Source organism: Mauremys reevesii, linkage group 1 (genome assembly GCF_016161935.1).
Source record: "Mauremys reevesii isolate NIE-2019 linkage group 1, ASM1616193v1, whole genome shotgun sequence".
In the NCBI taxonomy this organism is placed as follows: Eukaryota; Metazoa; Chordata; order Testudines; family Geoemydidae; genus Mauremys; species Mauremys reevesii.
Window position 1 is genome coordinate 314,103,664 of NC_052623.1, and position 20,653 is coordinate 314,124,316.

At 42.5% G+C, this 20,653-nt stretch overlaps 1 protein-coding gene across 9 annotated transcripts in view; it reads left to right on the forward strand.

Annotated features, from left to right (window-relative positions):
• The window catches only part of MET (MET proto-oncogene, receptor tyrosine kinase), a 125,181-nt gene extending 105,878 nt beyond the window's left edge, over positions 1-19,303 (forward strand). For 8 of the 9 annotated variants that reach the window (XM_039508576.1, XM_039508563.1, XM_039508616.1 and 5 more), the window contains 9 exons: positions 1,937-2,093; positions 2,642-2,782; positions 5,545-5,775; positions 8,250-8,330; positions 9,695-9,876; positions 13,024-13,133; positions 15,462-15,627; positions 16,666-16,802; positions 16,914-19,303. In XM_039508576.1, the coding sequence (XP_039364510.1) occupies positions 1,937-2,093; positions 2,642-2,782; positions 5,545-5,775; positions 8,250-8,330; positions 9,695-9,876; positions 13,024-13,133; positions 15,462-15,627; positions 16,666-16,802; positions 16,914-17,124 (1,416 nt within the window). In that variant the 3' untranslated portion in view covers positions 17,125-19,303. The remainder of the gene's footprint in view (positions 1-1,936; positions 2,094-2,641; positions 2,783-5,544; positions 5,776-8,249; positions 8,331-9,694; positions 9,877-13,023; positions 13,134-15,461; positions 15,628-16,665; positions 16,803-16,913) is intronic. The other variant, XM_039508584.1, reaches the window with a different exon arrangement.
• Positions 19,304-20,653: the final 1,350 nt, after the last annotated feature.

A 20,653-nucleotide genomic window follows, 5' to 3' on the forward strand; every position in this document is an offset into this window, starting at 1 on the left:
GTGGGACCAGGGCTGGGAGCCGGGCCGCGGTCGGGGGCTGAGGCCAGGGCCTGGCTTCGGTCGAGGCCAGGAGCCAAAGCCAGGGCCTCAGCTGCAGGAGGCGCTGGGTCTGGAGCCGAAGTGGAGCTGGGAGGCTCCCTCCCCACTTCCTGTGGGGGCTGGCCCAAGCCCTGTCACGCCCCTCTTAACGTTTCTCCGTGCCCCCGTAGTGGGTGCGCCATGCAGTTCGGGGACCACTGATTTAGATGGTAAGCTCCTTGGGGCAAGGACAGTTTGTTTGTCGTGTGTTTGTACAACACCTATCACAGTGTGGTCCTGGTCCTTAAGCTGTACCTCAATACAAATAAAATAATTATGAGAGACAATTTCTGTTAAAAGCACAGGTGCTAATTCCTGGATATATTGCTGACAAACTATGCAATCAAAGGTTCTCCTTATGCTTTCCCTTTGGCAAATACATTTTCATAGAAGATTGAAAATGCCATGTCTCTCATATTTTATTTATGTATATATCATGAGAAATGCACACACACTTTTACATTTATGTTGTTGGTTATGTAACGTATTTAATCAGTTCTATTGTGTCATATTTCCTTAATCCTTTGACTCCTAACCACCACAGGTGTGGCACATTCTACATGTGGAAGCAAAGAGTTCAGTAATGAAGGGGTTAAACATGTTGTCTACTTGTTTACTGGCAAAAAGTCTTGGAAATTGTTGTCTGCTCAGCAAAGAAGAAATTTTGCACTTTTGATGGACAAATCCTTCATTACAGTACCCAAAGGACTGACTTCCACACAAGAAAGACGAAGGATTGCCAGTGCATTCCAGTTGACTGAGATAGTGCCATGTGTCCTAAAATAATTTTGCCCTGGTAGCTGGTCAGTGTGTGTTTGCTTGTTTTTTTCAAACTTGTTGACTAGCTAAAAATTGGCAAGGATAGAATCACATGACCTTGGGAACTATACTACACAACCTGCAGCATATTTCAGCCAGACGGGCATGTACTAGGGCTGTTTTAAAATCAAATACAGTGGTTTTTCCTATAAACCCCCACTTTTGCCGGTGCAATTTGAGTAAAAGGTGATTAACACAAAGTGGCAGTTTAGATTGTAAGCACTTCAGAGCTGGGACTGTCGTCTTTGTTCTGTGTTTGTGCAGGGCCTATCACCATGGGCGGCAGGTATCGTAGGCCTGCGGAGGCTAAGTCTCCCCTAACCCAGGCCTGTGGCTCCACCTACACTCTGCCCTGGGGCCCCGCCCTCAGTCCCCCTCTCCCTGAAGCCAGCAGTGGCTCTGCTGTGGCCAGCGGCCTGGGGCAGCTCAGTCCAGCCAGTGGCCCAGTGCTCACACCAGCCAACAGCCTGGTGCTCAGGCCCACCGGCGGCTCAGTGCTTGGGCCCACCGGCATGGCTGAGACAGGTGGGCCAGGGCTCCTCCAGCCACGGGGTGAGGGCGGGGCTCCTCCAGCTGCAGGGGGTGGGGGCGTCTTGGGACTCCAGCTGGCTAGGACAGGGCCTCGGGCAGAAGGGGCGGGGCTGGGGGCTAGCCTCCCGAAAGGGGAGGTTCACCTGCTGCCTATGCCTATCACAAAGGGGTTCTGGTCCAGGCCTGTGGCTCCTATGCGCTACATAGTGCAAAGAAAAAAGTAATTGTGTGTGCAAATGCTGGGTTTCTTGTGTACAATAGCATTTTGTGGGTGTGATGGCTACTTGGCTTCTTGAAAGGATGTGATGAACCCCAGAGGACCAGATTCCAATTTCATTTCCACCAGTGCAAATTCATTACTCTAAACGTCTCTCCATGGTGTAACCTTTCAGGCCAGGATTTAGCCCATAATGGGTATTTCAGTGCTAATATGTATTATCTATTTTTGATGGATTTTTTATTTTAAATCTTCACAGAATTACAATATCTTTTTCTTTGTTTCTGTTAGTGGAAGCAAGAAGTTTTGTCAACGCTTATTGGGAAAGTGCTGGTTCTGCAAGATCAGAATTTCACAGGACTGATTGCTGGAGTTGTCTCAACATCAGTGTTGTTTTTATTGTTGTTGGGGGGTTTTCTATGGATGAAGAAGAAAAAACAAATTAAAGGTGCATCATTGTTAACTTCATGAAGTAATTTACAAAATATGTGGGTTCTTTTAAAACTTAAACTATTTTATGCACTGCCTACATGTAATGTAATATCCTTCTCATATACCCTGCCAGTAGAAATTGCAAAAAATAGGTCCAATCTTTGCTTGCATTTCAGCACCTTTTTGGTGCCAGGGCTGTGTGAAGGGCCAGCAAGCAGATCTGGCCAGCTGAGAATTCCCCTGAGGCGGGGCAGCTCTCAAGGGGGTAGAACCCTAGCCAGTCCTAAGGGGCAGGAAGAGGGCATGGCTGGAGTGAACTGTACTTCATCTATACTCAACTGTTGTGGGGTCCCTTAGGAACTATAGCCAGCTGGTATAAATTAAAGCAGCCCCCAAGCTGCTCTAACTTTTGTTGCGGCTCAGGACAGCACATTTCCCTGAATTTCCCTGGGGGCCCCCCTTCTCAGTACAGCCAAAAATCTAGCCCCTATACGTGTTCCAAATTAGGACTGATACACACTGTACATGAGTGTTTGACACTGTTTCTTTCAAACCCGCTTTCAGATCTGGGTAGTGATTTAGTTCGTTATGATGGAAGAGTGCACACTCCTCATTTGGATAGGCTTGTGAGCGCAAGGAGCGTAAGTCCAACTACAGAAATGGTTTCTAGTGACTCTGTAGACTACAGATCAACGTTTCAGGAAGGTGCGTCTCTGTTATTAATCTGAGCAGACATTGCCATATTTTAACTTCGTTGTTTTTCAGCTATCTTCATACGACCACCTGTTTTGAACTATATCTTATTGCTCAATTTTTCATCAGACCTGCCTGTTTTTTGTGAGGGACCTTCACCTGCTTTTTTATAGAAGGTAGATTTCAGAGGTATTTCACCAGGTTAAACTGAGGGCTTGGTGGGGTTTTTTTAATTTTTACTATAGACTAAGTGGCAAAAAGAGATTAGTGAACACATAAAATCAGTGTAAAAAATTTATAGAAAAAAATACCATATTCCAAACCTTAATGAGGAGCTGCGGATTTATGAATTTTTCACTCTTATATGTTTATGTAGGTCTACCAGGTAAAAGGTGCAATTCTACTCCAAAAAGATCCTGCAAGGATAACTTTGAGTGTGTCTCAATGACTCCTGCATCAGTTATGCTCACTTAAAAATGAAATGACATATATTCTAACTGGCCAACACTGCAACTCAGCTTATGGTTCAAAAATCAAGCTGTACGATTAAATCTGCTTATGTGGGTCTTCTCAGTCTCTCCTGTCAAAGTTGTTCCACTTTGTACAAAATGGCCTGATAGGGCATTCACCAAGGGAGACGTACAGGAGAAATCAAGACCACCAGACCACAACGACTAGGGCACAGCAGCACCAACTTTCTCTGGCGCCGGTGGGTGCCTGCACGCCCTGCCCCTTTCCCCACTCCTGGCCCGGCCCTGACTCCACCCCATCCCCGCCCCTGGCCCGCCCACATTCCAACCCCATCCCCAAAGTCCCCGCCCTAACTGCACACCCCCTGCCCCTACTGGATCCCTTCCCCAAATCCCCCCCCCAACCCCACCTCTGCCCTCAGCACACGGTGTTCCCCCTCCCTCCCTGCCCTGCAAATCAGCTGTGTCGCGGCACAAGGGCTGGGAGGGAGGAGAAACAGGAGGAGGCAGAGGTGAGCTGGAGCAGGGCGGTGGGGCGGGACTGCGGGGAGCTGCCAGTGGGTGCTCAGCACCCACCAATTTTTTTCCGTGGGTGCTCCGGCCCACGGAGTCGGCGCCTATGCTAGGGCACTCTCCTGTGATGTGGGAGACCTAAGTTCAGATTGCTGGTCTACATCAGGGAGAGGGGGGAATTGAATGTGGGTCTCCCACATCCTTGATGATTGCCCTAACCATTGGCCTAAAGATACCGCCTCCTCCTCCTCCAGCTGTTTGGTGAAGCTAGCCCTTAATTTCCTTTGCTTTTATGTTACAAAAATGTCCAGAAACGGCACCAAACAGTTCATTATGGGTCAAAGTAAATGCTTTGTTTAACCAGAAAATAATTTTTATGGACTTTTTTGATTTTCTGAACTTTTTCAGAATTTTCTACTTTGGTTTGGGTCAAACTGATTTTTCCCCTCCCCCAATTTTTTTTTGAACTACCAGCAAACTGAAAAATCAGTTATTCACCTCGCTCTGTCCAGGACAGGTTTGCCATGCTTTCCTACAAGGCACCTTCATCTTCTTGATATAAAAGAAAGCTACAGCTTATTCCTAGAAAATCACAAGAACTAAATTAATATTGAATATGCCTTTGATATGCATCTCACTTACTGTAAGGAATACAATGAAAAGAACATTGGAAAACTTTGAGGTACACTGATAACAGCTATTAACATTATTTTACAAAACTGGAAAGACTCGCCTCAGTTACATAGTGATAATTGGATACATTCCCTCCTTGTGCAGCATAAATGTGAGGGATTTGTGTTTCTAAACATAACAGCATGGAGTTAGTATCTGGAATCTAATGAATAATTTTAGCACTATTTGCATTTTATAATTTCATGTAACATATCTATGTCCAATTCCCTTTTTCTCTCTGATAAAGTAGCCTCATCTCTTAGGGGTTTTCTTTGACAGTGGGCTAAATTCTGCTCATTGACTCTGCTGGACTCATTCCATATGTAACTGAAAGTAAAATTTGGCTCTTTGACTCTATTATACAAAACGGTAGTAAAATGTTTAAGAAACAATACCAACAAAGTGAATGTTATATTGATTTAAACTATTCCCAAAGCATTTACTATGCTTAACTGAAACATTGCAATTGCTGTAATTTAAAATCTGTTGACAAATTGTTTTTTTTTTCATGTTACACCAACTGTATTATCTTTGGAAGCTACAGGATATGACTCACCTTTAGGCATTTCCCTGGTTGAATATTGACCTTTAGATAAATATAGCTTGTCACAGGCAGTTTGGGAATTTAATCAAATTTCATGAAATGTAAAGTTGCCTACCAGATTATAATCTGACAATAACCCAAAGTTTTGTACTTTGAATCCTTTACTACTTCCTACTTGCATCTGTGTTCTTCTGCAAATTTACTCCAATGGCTGCATAGTCTAGATATACTACATACTTCTCTTTTTCTTTTTTTTTTTTACATTGGCTAGAAGTGGAAGGGCCTGGTACTGTTCCCTCTGATGTAACTGGCAGTTTTGCCATTTACTTCAAAAGAAGCTGGGTTGGACCCAGAGTAAATTTCTGTCTTCGGTGACGTAGTTGAGCTTTGGCAAGGCAGCTACCTATATTTTCCTTTTCCCTTTTGTGACGAAGTGTGTTGTAAAGCAGGCTAACTTCCAGACTGATCGAGTATAACTGACTTTGCACAAGTACCAGTTAAATACACCTCTTGATCTTCCAGTGAGCACAGCAGGAAGCTTAAAAGAATTAAAATAATTTCTGTTTATCTTGCAGATCAGCTCCCAAATTTGTCGCAGAATGGCTCATGCAGACCAGCACAGTATCCTCACACAGACCTAGCATCCTTTCTGTCCAGTGGGGACTCAGATTTAGCCAGTCCACTGCTGCAAACTAATGTCCACATTGACATCGGTGCCTTAAATCCAGACCTGGTCAAAGAAGTTCAGCATGTAGTCATTGGTGCTGACAGCCTGATTGTGCATTTTAGTGAGATAATAGGAAGAGGTAAGTATTTCAACTCTTACCTTGCTAACTAACATTTTTGCACAGCCATTCATCATATTCCTTTCTGAAGACAGCATCTAACCGATCACTGAAAGATATTGCAATCATTTAACTAGAGGCTTGCACGCTTTGTTGTTTTTATAGGCTGAGCACATTGGTCCTACCAGGGACATCTTGCATCCCTCCATATGCACCCCAACCCCAATCTCTCTGTGTGCTACCTACCATCCCCCTCTATTTCAGGGACCCCCTGCATTATCTCCCATGCCAGGGGCTCTGTGTCATCTTCCCCCATTCCACCATCTGCCACATGGCATGGGCTCTGTGTCCACCATGTCCCTCTCCCCTCATTGCTCCCTTCCCCTCCATGCCAGGGGCTCTGTGTCCCCTCATTCTCCCTTCCCACTATAAAAATGCCCCCATTCTTCCCATTAATGACGGAGATTTTGTGTGCCTGACCCACCCCTCTCTCCTCCTTTCCCCCCCCACACCAGGATCCCCCATTCTTCCTGACCCCCATGCCAAGGTCATTATTTTTAGAGGTGTTCACTCATTTTGTGCACTTCAATATACCTGGATGACTTAAGTGAAAGTTTTGGGTTTTCAGCACCTCTCAAACTCAGGCATAAAATGTCTCCAGTTAGCGCGCACAAAAACTGAGGGGTAGAAAACCAGTGAACAATGATGGAAACTTGGCTGTAAACCATTTGTCCAATTTCTGTGGTGCAGGAAAATAGTCACAAATCAAACCAACAGACACTATATCCCCCTCAGTGCATTATAGTTAGACTGGGGAGGATTGGGTTCTAAATTCAGAAATGTTGATTTCACCGCACCTCACAATATTTCCATTGATAATAAACAACATTTACAGATGAGCAAAATAAGAAAAATGCTGCTTGAGAACTTAATAGTGTTTGCCTTACGGATGTTTATGTTGTATGTTTTAACGGTTGTATAGCTTTAACTTTTTGAATCTCAATGTCTGTCATTAAATAATTGTTGTCTGATGCCCCCATAATTTCCCACAACTGTGAAAATTTAAATTGATAATAAAAAATGCTTAAAACTAAAATATTAATATCTGTTGAAATTATTTTAAAAAATTGAATTCAGCCAACCCTAGTTATAGCTCATGTTTCCCATAGCAGGAGCAGGGCATTATTTTTTCCCCAAACAAACATAAAAAATTCCCTATATTTTTTTTAAATATTGGAAAACTGCCAGAAAATGTCACTGATTTCATTTACTATGCCCCCTCATCCCCTTTTTTAAATTGCCCCTTTCGTTGATAGAAGGGCCAAAGCCAGAAAAATTTAACTCATCCATACTTGAAGGCTTGCATAAAATGTGCCCAGGTTCCAAACTTGGGAAATTTTGGTTGCTTTTGCAAAACAGACTCCTGACCAATTCCAGTTTGCAGGACCGAAGCCGCCTTTGGTTTTGCCCAGAACTTGTGACTCTGGATCCTAAGTAGAATTTCTCAGCCTTATTTTCTGAAGTGCTAATGCTTGAAAAAGTGCTGTGACTGCAAATGTTAATATTAATTTTAAATGATCCTTTACCTCTTGTGCCCAGTGAATATGCATTCATGATGTCGGCAGGCAAACCCTATTGTTAGACCTATTTAAGAACATGCAACCTCATTGATTGGGATCCTCCAGGGTATCTATTTTTATTAACTGTGATAAGTGTTCTCAGAAAATGCACAGCCCTGAAGCTCTAAGTTCTCTGTTGATCCCCAGAGCAGGTTAGCATGGGCTGTGACAGGGTATGCTTCTCCACGCTGCCCCTTCCTTAACCCAAAGGCCCCTCTCCAGGGATGAGAGAGGATTTCAATCTACTCTACACACCTATTCATTTCTCTGCTGAGACTGCCGGCAAGAAGGCAAATTGTGATTATCATTTTTCGGTGACACACCATTTGAAAACTAGGGTCATGTTCCAAAGCCCATTAATGTCAACGGGAAGATTCCAGCTGACTTCAGAGAGCTTTGACTCTGACCCTATGCAAGATGCCCAATTTATTTCACAGAGACCTCTGATCATGCCCTACTGACTGGATTTTTAACTGGTGAACTGCAGGTAAAATGCTCACTTCCCCCTTATCACTCTCTTGAGCCATTCAGTCCTTCCCTCCAGAACACATCAAATAGCAGAGTAGGGGGGAGAAGGAATGCGGTTTTGTTTTTTTTAAATAGTCATTGCAAGAATATTAGGCAGTTGTGGAGCTAGCCTGTGTCATTTATTTATTCTTTCCATCTAAATCAAGAAATATCAATTATGCTTGAAATAGAGTTTTAGCTTTATGTACTTGCAGCCTAATGTGTTATAAAGTATATATTGCAAATGTCTGAAATCAGAGTCTGTAATGACTATGTTACAGCATAATCGCTAGTCCATAAAGTAAAAAGTAATATAAAGCTAATCTTACTTATTGAGATGGAGGTTAACATTACTCATTCTTCACACAGGGCATTTTGGGTGTGTGTACCATGGGACATTGTTGGATAATGATGGCAGGAAAATTCATTGTGCTGTGAAGTCCTTGAACAGTGAGTTACATTTTTTAATAGTGAGATATCATCATAGCTCGTAAGGCAGCCAGAGTAACCCAAAATAGGAAATTGCACTGTAGAGTTCCACTTTCACCTATAAAAGATTGACTTCAGCTGCAACTACTAAGAGCCAAATTCATCCCTGGGGTAAATCCACTGCTTTCAATTCAGCTACAGAAGGGATCAATTTGGCTCTGTAAATTTGTCAAAGCGAACATTTACATCTTCCCCAAATACAAACATGGGCGTAGGGAGAAGAGGCAGGGGAGGGGAAATAGCATTTTGCACACCATTAACTTGGCTTAGGTTTGGTTTTTATAAATGAAATTGAAAACCAGCAGAAGGAAGTTCATACATAGTATAGTAATGATTCATTCCTGGCTTTATCTTCTTCATTATTTAAAAAAAAATTACTATAAAAAGGGGGGAATAAAGTATTTGAGCGAGACAGATACATCCAGATAATGGATTATTGAATATGTTCTATAACACAGCTTGCTTTGAACCAGACAGTGTTGAAAACTTACTGGAGTATACTCTAAATATAAATATTAGTATGCAGTTCAAACTGAGCCCAAGCCTGAAAACACTATACATATGGATAACTGTGACCTCAATGCAGCAAAGAATCCTGTGGCACCTTATAGACTAACAGACGTTTTGCAGCATGAGCTTTCGTGGGTGAATACCCACTTCATCACTTGCATCCGATGAAGTGGGTATTCACCCACGAAAGCTCATGCTGCAAAACATCTGTTAGTCTATAAGGTGCCACAGGATTCTTTGCTGCTTTTACAGATCCAGACTAACACGGCTACCCCTCTGATACTTGTGACCTCAATGAAGCTATTCACATGAGTAGTTCATGAGCATGTTCATGAGTAAAGTCATGCTTTATGGCAGTAGTTCTCAAACTTTTGTACTGGTGACCCCTTTCACACAGCAAGCCTCTGAATGCGACCCCCTTTATAAATTAAAAACACATTTTAAAATATTTAACACTATTATAAATGCTGGAGGTGAAGCAGGGTTTGGGGGAGGAGGCTGACAACTCATGACTCCCATAAAATAACCTCGTGATCTCCTGAGAGGTTGCCACCCCCCAGTTTAAGAACCCCTGCTTTATGGGGATCAGGTCCACTGACTTCAATGTGAACCACGTGTCGAACTCCACAATCAGATTTGGATCATTGTTTCAACTATACCTCCCTGGTTGGGGAGTGGGAGAAAATGGCCAGTTTTCAAAATTATATCTATCCCCTCTAGTTTCTGGTAAGTTAGAATTTATTGCACCTGAGATATATTGCAGTTCGATTTCTCTCTCTCTCCCTCCCCCAACCCCCTGCTGCTGGATCTCTCAGGAATTACAGACCTGGAAGAAGTAGCTCAGTTTCTCAAAGAAGGGATCATCATGAAAGATTTCACTCATCTCAATGTCCTGTCACTACTGGGAATTTGCTTGCCCAGTGAGGGGTCTCCTTTGGTGGTGCTTCCATATATGAAACATGGAGATCTTCGAAACTTCATTAGGAATGAGACTCATGTAAGTACGTTATCAGATCTGTTAAATGGTGACATTTGAGCACTCCTTGTAACAGTATTATAAATCTGACAGCTACATTCTGTTTATAAAATGGTATTATTTCTGTCTATTAACCACTGTTCTGAGAGTCCTATATTCTTTTTCAGAATATATTCCCCAAACTTAACAATAAAGATTTACCAATGCCATCCATAAGCCCCTTTTTATAAACACATTTTGTTTCTTAGATTAAAGTTGGTGTGCGAGACCATCCGGTGCTATAAATTGGCACTGTTCCATTAGCTTCAAGGGAGCTGTGCCAGTTTACAGCCACTGCAGATCTGGCCCTGGCTGTTTGATGCAAAGGGACTATCGTATCTGGCTGCTATTGCCAGTGCCACACTCACAACAAAGTCTTTGTGATTTTTTTTTTTTTTTTTTTTTTTAAGAAATGAGAAACAGAGCAATGGTTGGTACAAGTTCAAGTCTCTCCAATTTGCACTAAGAGTACAAGTTAGTAGAATGTGTTTTAGCATTTTTACCAAGTATAAGATAATGGACCTGATTCTCCATCTGTTAAGGCTCCTTTACACAGCTCTGGTGCATTTTCGCCCACTTATAGCAGTGTAAAGGAGCCTTTGGGTAACTGAGGCTGTATATGTGTAGCAAGATACAGTTAGTAAATAGTCAGTTCACTTAGTAAATATTCAGTTAAGCAGTGACCTGTGCTAGAATGGTAAGCTCTTTGGGGCAGACTTGTTGCTCTGTGTGTATGCAGCAGCCAGCACAGTGCAGTCCTGGTCCGTGTCTGGGGCTCTTAAGGGATACGGTAATACCAATGATAATATAATAAAGAAACAAGCCAGTGGAACAGTATTGTTTCGCAGAAAGAACTGTCCAGAGCAAGCTTAACCTCATAGAAGCCTGGAGGGTGTTATAGTTGTATAACAAACAGTCATGCAGTCAGATACAGAATTTACACATTGGTATTAAACTTTTGAGTCTATGTAATTTCTGATTGAATAAATTGGATTGCTGGCCTTGGCATCAGGTCTGCCTAGGCAATCAGGGCCAGCTTTAAACCGATTCCCCCGATTCCCTGGAATCGGGCCCCGCGCCTAAGAGGGGCCCGTGCCTTAGGCGTCTTTTTAATTTTTAATTTTTTTTTACTCACCCGGGGGGGGGCACTCTGGGTCTTTGGCAGCATTTCGGCCGTGAGGGGGGGTCCGCTCTGGGTCTTTGGCGGCATTTCGGCGGCGGGGGGTCCTTCGGTGCCGCGGAAGGCCCAGAGTGGACTCCCGCCGCCAAAGTGCCGCCGAAGCCCCAGACCGCTGCCAGGTATTCAAATTGGGCCCCGCCGTTCATAAAGCCAGCCCTGTAGGCAATATGTTCAGACTGAACTGAAAATAATGACTGTGACAATCCCGGCTGAGCCCCCAAGTGGATGGTCTCCAGTCTTCTGCATCAGTCTGAACCTTTGGATCCCACATACTTCGAGGTTAGCTGGGTCTGGGCAGTGTCCAGACACTGTTGCTAGGTCTGGTCTTCAAGGCACACTCCCAGAGGGCATACTCCCCATCTGACACCCTCCTTGAGATGTGGGACCCTGCAGTTCAATTGTCCTAGGCCCTGAAACCAGTGCTGGACCTCCCAAGCCTTCCCAGTCATTTATGCTAGGGTGACCAGACAGGAAATGTGAAAAATTGGGACGGGGGTGGGGGTAATAGGAGTGTATATAAGAAAAAGACCCAAAAATCGGGACTGTCCCTATAAAATCGGGACATCTGGTCACCCCTAATTTATGCAGACTCCCCCCAGAGCTCTACCCCCATGGGCACGCTGGTGTATGGTTTAAGTCTTTGTGAACACATGGCAGGTAAAGTAAGGAACACAGGCTTTGCACAGGAACTTCTTTAACATACACACTTTACTCTCAGCACAGGAGCAATACTCCTGTAGGCAAATCTAAGCAAAACGACATCTTGAATGCACACCCCCCCACACACACACACACACACCCCGAGTCCTTATCATTCCTGAGTGTTGCTGGGATTTGGTCAGTTGGCATTGGCATTGGGGGAATACCAGGTCCTACTTCCCCCACTCGTCCAGCTATGTCATGTTTCTCAGGTTGGAATGACTCTCCTTGTTTGGAGAGCATGTCATTTTCAAAGCTGCATGTGAAGCCTTTTCTCTTTCTGCCCTTCCAGTGGGTATTTTCCATGCTCCAACCCCCACTGGAATTGCTGTGGCAGAGTCATTAAAAGTCAGTGGTTATGTCAGAGCAACCCGCTTGTTCTGCCAGGGCTGAACTATTCAGTTGTTGATGGGCCTGTTTCAGTCTCCCAGCCATAGTCTGTTCCTGCCCCCAAAACAGAGGTTCTAATCCACACTGAAGATTGCAATCCTAATTGTTGTTCGTAAAACAGAAAAGAATCCATAAATTGCTACAGTCACTGTGACAGGGAACAAAAGGTTGTAATGACTATGCGGGCGATATTGGAAGTGAGTATGTAAAGAGAATGGGGCAAATGCTGTTCTCTTACTGATGTGAACTTTACATTTAATCTGCTACCTGGGGATTCCTGGTGTAGAGTTGGCATAGTAACGCCATGTGACCCCAGCCCCAGCATTGAGGATGATAAGGCCAAGTGTGAGTCCTCTTCGCTCTGGGGACCTCCAGTTGCTGGGATGAGCCTTTGGGACCACGGCAGCCAGGTGTAACTTAATGCAGCCTAAAGGCTGCTTGAAATTATACTGGGGGTCAAACTGGCCCCCTGCCAGCCTTTGCCTAACCCATCCCCTTGGTACTGCACTGAGCTTGACTAGCCCAGGGGTTCTGGTCCATTATATTATATATTCCATGAACCCACAGACAGGAAGTCTTGCTGGTTTTACTTGCTGCTGCTTATGTTGTCTTCCTATCAAGATAAAAGTTGTTTTTAGCTGCTATTAGCTGGAGCCTGATCTAAGTTTGTACCTGGTTTCATTGCCAACTTCTGCCTCTCACGGGGAGTTTTTAATACAAATTGAAGGCAGGATACAAAGCCCCAAAACATTAAGGTCATGGCAAACTGTGACAGTCTAGATGGCCAACTGCATTCCCAATCAGTACTTCCCATAATGTACTTTATCCTTTTAACGCCTGTAAATGTCCATGTTTTACAGAACCCAACAGTTAAAGATTTGATTGGATTTGGCCTTCAAGTAGCAAAAGGTATGAAATACCTTGCAAGCAAAAAGTTTGTCCATAGAGATTTGGCTGCAAGAAATTGTATGTAAGTACAATACTCTAATTCCATGCCACATTATCACATTATTGTGGGGAGAGTAACCCTGTAAATGTAAAGCTTCCTGGACTATATATTGCAGCAGAAATGTATTTTTTATGTTATACTGATACTATTAATCTCACATACAAATGAGCTGCTTTAGCCTGTTAAAGATCTAAGGTTGCACATAAGCATGTTGTGTGCAGACAGAAGGAAAAGGAAAGGGAGGATGGCAGCTCTCAAAGATGGGCTGCCAGAGAATTAAAAAGGAATCTTTTGAGGGAATTTAAACTGTGTTGTCTCTTTTAACGCTGTGCTTTCATCCAAGCTACCCACAAACTGCCTTTCTATGCTGCCTCACCTGGCAGTAAGGAGGTAAATATGGTGACATTTTGTGGAACACAAAATGGGGAAAACAAAGAAACAGTAACAATGAGAGTGCTTGACAGTGGGTCTTTCATTGCACGGACTTGACATCATTTTGGCTTGATTTGCACAAAAGTGCATGAAACAAAATTATGCAAAGAATCTTATTAGTGTCTGGGTGACCAGACAGCTTAGTTCGCACAATGACTGACATAGTACTTGTCCATATTATGCTGATTCATCACCTACAGTAGGAATTAATGTGCTACAGTATTAATCATTAGAATTTACTTTCTGTACATGAGAGGACTTGGAGCCCTGGTAGCAAAAAGGTTATTCACCCTTGCTATATAATATTTTTAAGTGTGCCTGCTGTGGAAAGCATCTCCTAATTCAGTTATCCTGCAGATCCAGGGATTTGTAATGAAGAATGAGGGGTTACATATTTTTCAGGCTTTTTATGAACACAGGAATTGCCAGACTGGATCAGACCCAATGGTCCATCTAGTACAGTGTTCTGCCTCTGGTGCCAGAGGAATGTGCAAGTAACTTTCCCACTTTCGGCAGATATGAGATAATTTGCCCCATAAAGATCTAATCCCAATCACTAATAATTAGAGATTGGTTCAAGCACTGAGCATGAGGTTTAATGTCCCTTCCTTTTTTAGCATTATCTGTTAGAATTCTGGATGGTTTTGTTATCTCTATAAATGTTCAGTCCCTCTTTGAATCCTACTAGTAAGATCCCTCAATGACATCATGTGACAATGAGTTCCACTGTCTAAGTAATCATGTGTTGTGTGAAAAATAATTTCTTTTGATCAGTTTTTAATTTGCCATGGTTCAGTTTTATCTAATGTTCCCTTGTTCTTCATGAGGAAGGAAGAACAGAACTTCCTCTGTAACATGCATTAGTTTACATACTTCTGTTTTGTTCCCTCTTATAGGACTCCTTTTTAGGCAAACAATCTCAAGTTTACTCCAAAAATTGATTTTAGTTACAGTGTAAGGGCTAAAATGTCTCCCTTCATCCTGGTGGGCTGTAGGATTGTCCTACTGGGGCTTGGATGGAAACATCCTTCTCCCTCAGATGCAACATGGCTGTTACTGTAGCCTTGAGGTTGTACTAGTTACTGCTGCTCATCCACCTCCATTCCATACAGGGTAATGGCCAGTGACTCTTCTCAGCAGCTGGTGGGTCCACCTTCACCCCAAATCCTTCCCTACCCCAGGCCCTGCTTTATGAATAACCTGGAAGCCCACATAGAGCTGGGCTTCACAGGGCGCAGGAAACATGAACCCCCTATGCGGGCTTTCCAAAATGCTGCCTTTCCACCCAATAAAACCACACCAATAATACTGTGCCTGGGACCTTCCAAAGCCAGGAAGGAAGGGCGAAGGATTTGCCCTATAGGCCCTTTTCCATCTAGTATTACTTATCTATTAAATAACAAAAATACACCAACCAATGGATCCGCTCTGTCTATTTCAATATGTACACCTAATACCTCCTTTGCCTCATCAAATTGAACAATTAGTGTGATAAAGAGGAGTTGTCTTGTCTAAACTATCAGTGAATGGGAAAGGTGGTATCTCAATATGAAAACTAGTAGATTTCCAGGTAGCTGGAAGAAGAAGCAACTATATAAGAAATGGTGCAGCATTCACTGTCTGGATGTACAGAGCAGTATTAGAGACCTTTTTTATGATGCAACTGTTTTTAAAGAATTGTAATTTGAATGATCAGAGCAACAGCAGTAATATTCCTGAGTTCATTCAATTTGTTAAATGGATATCACATGTCTTTTGTTTCAATTTAGCGTGAGTTAATAGATGCAAGATAGAGTGCTGACTTCAAAAGTTACGGTCTCAATCACACAAGACACTTATTATAATTTAGAGAATATTCACAGTCATTGTAAATCCTGTCTACTCAGCTACAGATAATATTTTTTGTCATTTTCATAGGCTGGATGAAAAATTCACTGTCAAGGTTGCTGATTTTGGTCTTGCTAGAGATGTCTATGATAAAGAATACTACAGTGTGCACAATAAAACGGGCGCTAAACTGCCAGTGAAATGGATGGCCTTAGAAAGTTTGCAAACTCAGAAGTTCACTACAAAATCAGATGTGGTAATGTACAGCCTATTTATGTATATTTACTAATTTCCTCATTTAAAAACACTCCTAGAAATATCACCAAAGGCATCTTTATCCTTTGTAGTCCATTGATCTGATGATGACAAGAAAGACAGACTTTGAAGTTCTTGGTGAGTAGTTTATCACCTGACCAGGGACTTGAACCCTCAGATTAAGAGTCTGATGCTCTGCCAACTGGGCTAGCCAGGCTCCCTATAGCATTTGATTAATCCACTAAGAATATATGTCCAAGCCAAGACTAGGGTGGAATCCTACTGCAGCTCATAAAAGAATATGAAATTGGTGTTATCGAAGTACAGAGAGGACATTTGTGCTCATCACAAAGCAACGGCAGTTTGGCATGTTTGTCAGTCACTGGTCAGGAAAGAAACGGGGGCCTAATCGCACTCCCAGTGGAACAGAGGATAAATCTGTCACTAAGTTTACTGAGAGCAGGATTGGATCCTAGGTCTGCAGCTGTAGAAAACACAAAGTTAGCTTTCACATTCTTAAAAGCTAACAGCTCTTGAAGAGGCTTTACTTGTTTTATGAATACTTTGACCATTGTGACCAAATGTTACCTGACTACATATGAAGAAAAAAAGTTACTAGCTGAAGTCACTAGTTGGCTGCATCACTTTGCATTTTAGCCTAAATTCGGTTCAGATTCAGATTAGTCTGATGTATAGAATTTCAGCCATTTGTATTCTCCAATATGTATTTATATAGCATTCGCCCAGTCCTCGGTTGCTGTAAATTGGTGGAACTCTGTTGACCTCAAAGGAGCTCTGCCAATTTCACCGGCTGAGTAGCTGACCCATAGACTTGTATTTTTCTTTAACTTGCTTAGTTCAGTTTCTCTGGTTCTGGTTTAAGTGGTTCCTCGATTCTTTGGAGCATTATAAGCTGCATGCGGTAAAATAGCTTGTTTCACAGGGAAAATGGATATGATCAAATCTGTCAGACCACATTCTACAACTGGAGTTCAAAACCCTCTCTCCCTTGTGATTTACTATTGGTTTGTTTTATTAGTGGTCCTTTGGTGTGTTGTTGTGGGAACTTATGACGAGAGGAGCACCGCCCTACCCTGACGTGAATTCTTTTGATATCACTGTTTACTTATTACAAGGAAGAAGGCTATTGCAACCGGAATACTGCCCTGATCCACTGTAAGTAAATAGTTTGCAACATATCCTGCAAACGTTATTGATTCTGGGTTGTTGGGTTTATTTTACGTATTTCATAGATGAGCACTTACTGTCTTTTTATTTCAATGGCAGGTATGAAGTCATGCTAAAGTGTTGGCATCCAAAACCTGAAATGCGCCCAGCATTTTCTGAACTGGTTTCAAATATATCAACAATCTTCTCCACTTTTATTGGAGAGCATTATGTTCATGTCAATGCTACATATGTCAATGTGAAATGCGTTGCTCCCTATCCTTCTCTTTTGTCATCACAAGATAACATAGACAGGGATGTGGATACATGACCAGGTTTGTCTACCATACAGTGTCAGAGAGAATCCATTAGTAGTACTATGAACAAAAGTGTGTTTTGTCCACTACTTTTTCACTGCCCAGTTTTTGTGAAAACACTGTTGCACATGTTTGATGTTGTCCAAACTGCACTGTTGATGAGATGATATGTTGTTTATAGCTATGGGATGCTACACACTACTGTGGTAAATCCCAAATATTTGGGGCAGCTGTATCTATTTACCAGACTACATCTACCACCATCTAGTGCTAGTACCCACCAGCTCTCATTCATTTGTGAAATGAATGTGCTCACCATTTGCAGCCTGGGTTCTGTTGTAGTTTAGAGCATGTACAACAGAATGAGAGGTGAGCAGCAGGGATGTACAGAGACTCACGATTAATGCAAAAAAGGGAAAAGCTAGAGTACCAATCGCTCAAGCTTGATATACCATTCCTGTTGCATGTACTATTGTGCAGTGGGCAGTGCAGTAACGGTTTTCACACAAAGACCAGGCCAGATCATGAGAATTCCAAGACTGTACAATGTCTCCTGTTGTATAAAGTGGACTCTACCTTTGTTCTTTGTTTGCCCATTATATCAATAAGGTTCCTTAGAGCCAGTCTCATGGCAAGTTTCTAAAATGATATTCAACATTCCAAAATGCCATGAAATAAAATGAGTGTGTCAGCTTTTGAGGAGCAGTATATTTATAAAATGTAAGGGAACACACCCAGGAAAAAAGCTATCTCAATGTTAATGTCTCTATCATTCCAAAATTCAGTCGCTCCTTTGAGAAACTGTATGTACAGATTTCTTACTGAAAATTGTGAGGCTTCTTTTCTGTCAATAAAGTGTTTTAACTGTTCCATGAGAGTAAAAATTTAAAGAGTCCATATTAACCTAGGATGCAGCAGTTTTGGAAGCACCATTTGGAGAGACAGTCAAGTAAACAGTGGAGCAGTAACAGTGCGAGGAGCCAAGCGACCCTGAGGAGCTGCTGGCTAGTATGACCACATGTTTAGTAGCTGCAACTATGCCAGCCAACCATGCAAAGGAGCTGCCGCATAGTGTGTGTAAGGGGTTGAGAAGAGATGCTGAGCCAGCTGAGGAAAGCCAACTCTGAACCAAAAAGGGTGCAGTGTGGTGGGATTGCTGCCAACCTTTGCATGCCAGTATTGAAGGATTAAGAAAACTGGACAAAAGAAGAAACATTTTTTTAGCGCCCATAGTTGCTCCTTGAGTTAATCCAGCCCAGTGAGTTATGATACATAGTATATTCCTAAATCATGACCAGAAGTGATTTTCAAAAGAGATACTAATTAAAGGTTTTGTTATTTAGGGAAGAGTACTGTAGCTTTAGGGTAAGCATCATGTGTCATTTCTGTTCCTGTGGAATTCTGTGCGTATTACTGTATAGCTTGATTGGTGTAGGATATGACTGGTTGTTAGTGTAAACACTTAAAGTATTCTATTTTTATAAAAAATGTTTATTTTTAATGGCATATACCAGGTTTGGTCAGACCACAAAATACTGCACTGTGAACGTTTCGGAAAATGTATGTCAACGTTTGAGTCATACATTGTAACGAGGTTAAAAATGACTGTGTAAATATTAAGGAGGAAAAGAACTGATTGATACTCCACCCTAACTATAATATAACCATTGCTGGAAGTCAAACATGTTAACATGTGCAAGGTGAGGTAGTGATTAGAATGGAGCTGATTATGAGGGAGATTTATTGTTCTTCAGAAAGAGTGTTACAACTGAAAGGTTTCTAATGAGGGTGGAGTGTGTGGGCAAACTACGAGCTGATAATACTGTATTGTATTACACCACCACTTTCATTTCAGATGCAAACATAACTATAAATTGCTAAAGGACAAAAGATTCTACTGCAGGAAAAAAATCATCTCTACAGTCATTACAATGGCTAAGAAAGTTTATGACACAAGGATTTGGGGAAGATACTCCAAAGCCGTACATCCATGCTCAAGGAAGGCTGCAATGTGAAAAAAAAAACCATTTTTACTATTTATGAATTTTGCCTAATATAGTTAATGTTGTGTCTGGGACACCTGTAGGAGTATGTGATTCTGGTAAGGATTTGATGTTTGTCAATTCATGCATTTGCAAATGAGCTGAATGGTACTTATGGCGATAGTTGTTGGTGTGACCTAATAAAAGTTATTAAAATGCAGTATTGTAACATTCTGTGTGCTGATAATTCATGTTACTACTATTTGTATTTGACTGTTAAGCTGACATAGGCCTTTATGTTCCCTTCCACTAACATGAGCAGGGGGATTGGAAACTTGTGGAACTGGACTGAGGGAGCAGATGGGAGGGAACAGTTTAGACACACAAAAACATAGGGATTGCCACAGTGGATCAGACAAATGGTCCATCTAGTCCAGCATCCTGTCCCTACGAATGGCCAGTACTAGGTGCTTCAAAGTAAGGCATAAGATTCCCTATGATGGACAATTGTGGCACAGCCTGTCCATTAGTAAGTCTCTTCCAGAAAGCAGGCATTTGGTGCTTAGCTTCTGTTCTGGAGCAAGAAGGTTTGTATCTTTTACATTTTTGTCCTATTTAATGTAACTAGATTTCTCTAGTCCTGAATCCCTCTGAGCTCCAGGTCTCACTGACAATTTGTGTCAGGGAGTGCCAGAGGTTAATTAGGCATGATTGTAGGTCAGGGGCACGGGAGAGGATTTCTCCTGCTGCATTTCCCCCGCTCAGTCCCCAAGTCAATGAGAGCTCTGTGAGGTGGGAGGAGGGTGGCGACAGAGGGAGGGCCACATTTGCACTACACTTTCTAGCATGCTCCTCTCTAAGCCAGGTGGCTATCTGAGTGGGAGTTAATTCTGCTCTAAGATGGGTGGAATCAGCTGAAGTGCTGTCAGATGCACAAAGCAGAGAAACAAAGTGTTTTTCCCCTTAGATTTCTCCCAGTTGCAGCAGTCTCCAGGATGACTGGGAGCATGGGCAGGAATGCAATATTCAGCAAGAGGTAAGTGCCTTAGTCACTAATTTGGTGGCATTGATTCTGGTTCTGATCTCACGTATGCAGTGGTGAAAGTGCTAGTACTGATAAGGCACCAGTGGCTGCCAGCGTTCTAACCTCTATGTTGTGTAGACCTGGCGCAACAGTGCCTGAGATGCCAATGGTCCCTTGGCCTGTCTATTCTATATTGCGCCTACCAATGCTGGAGCTGAGCTGGTGATAGCATTGGTGGGAAATGTTTGGCAGAAAACAGGCTGGGGTTGAGACATTCAAAGGGGAGACGTTAGGCAGCTCTTTAAGTGCTATGTGGCTTGCTCTGATGGGTCTCACAGAGTGCTCACAGACGAAGTCAAGGCCAGGGTTTAGCCCTATAACCTGTAAAACTGGATATCTAATCTGAATCTGATAAATACTGAAGAAGACAGGCAGCAAGAGAACATACAGTCTGTGGTGCTGTGCCCTGATTTCATTTCTTAATACACTCCTTATTTCTAAGACACTTCTACTATCTAGCTCTATCCTCAGTATTTA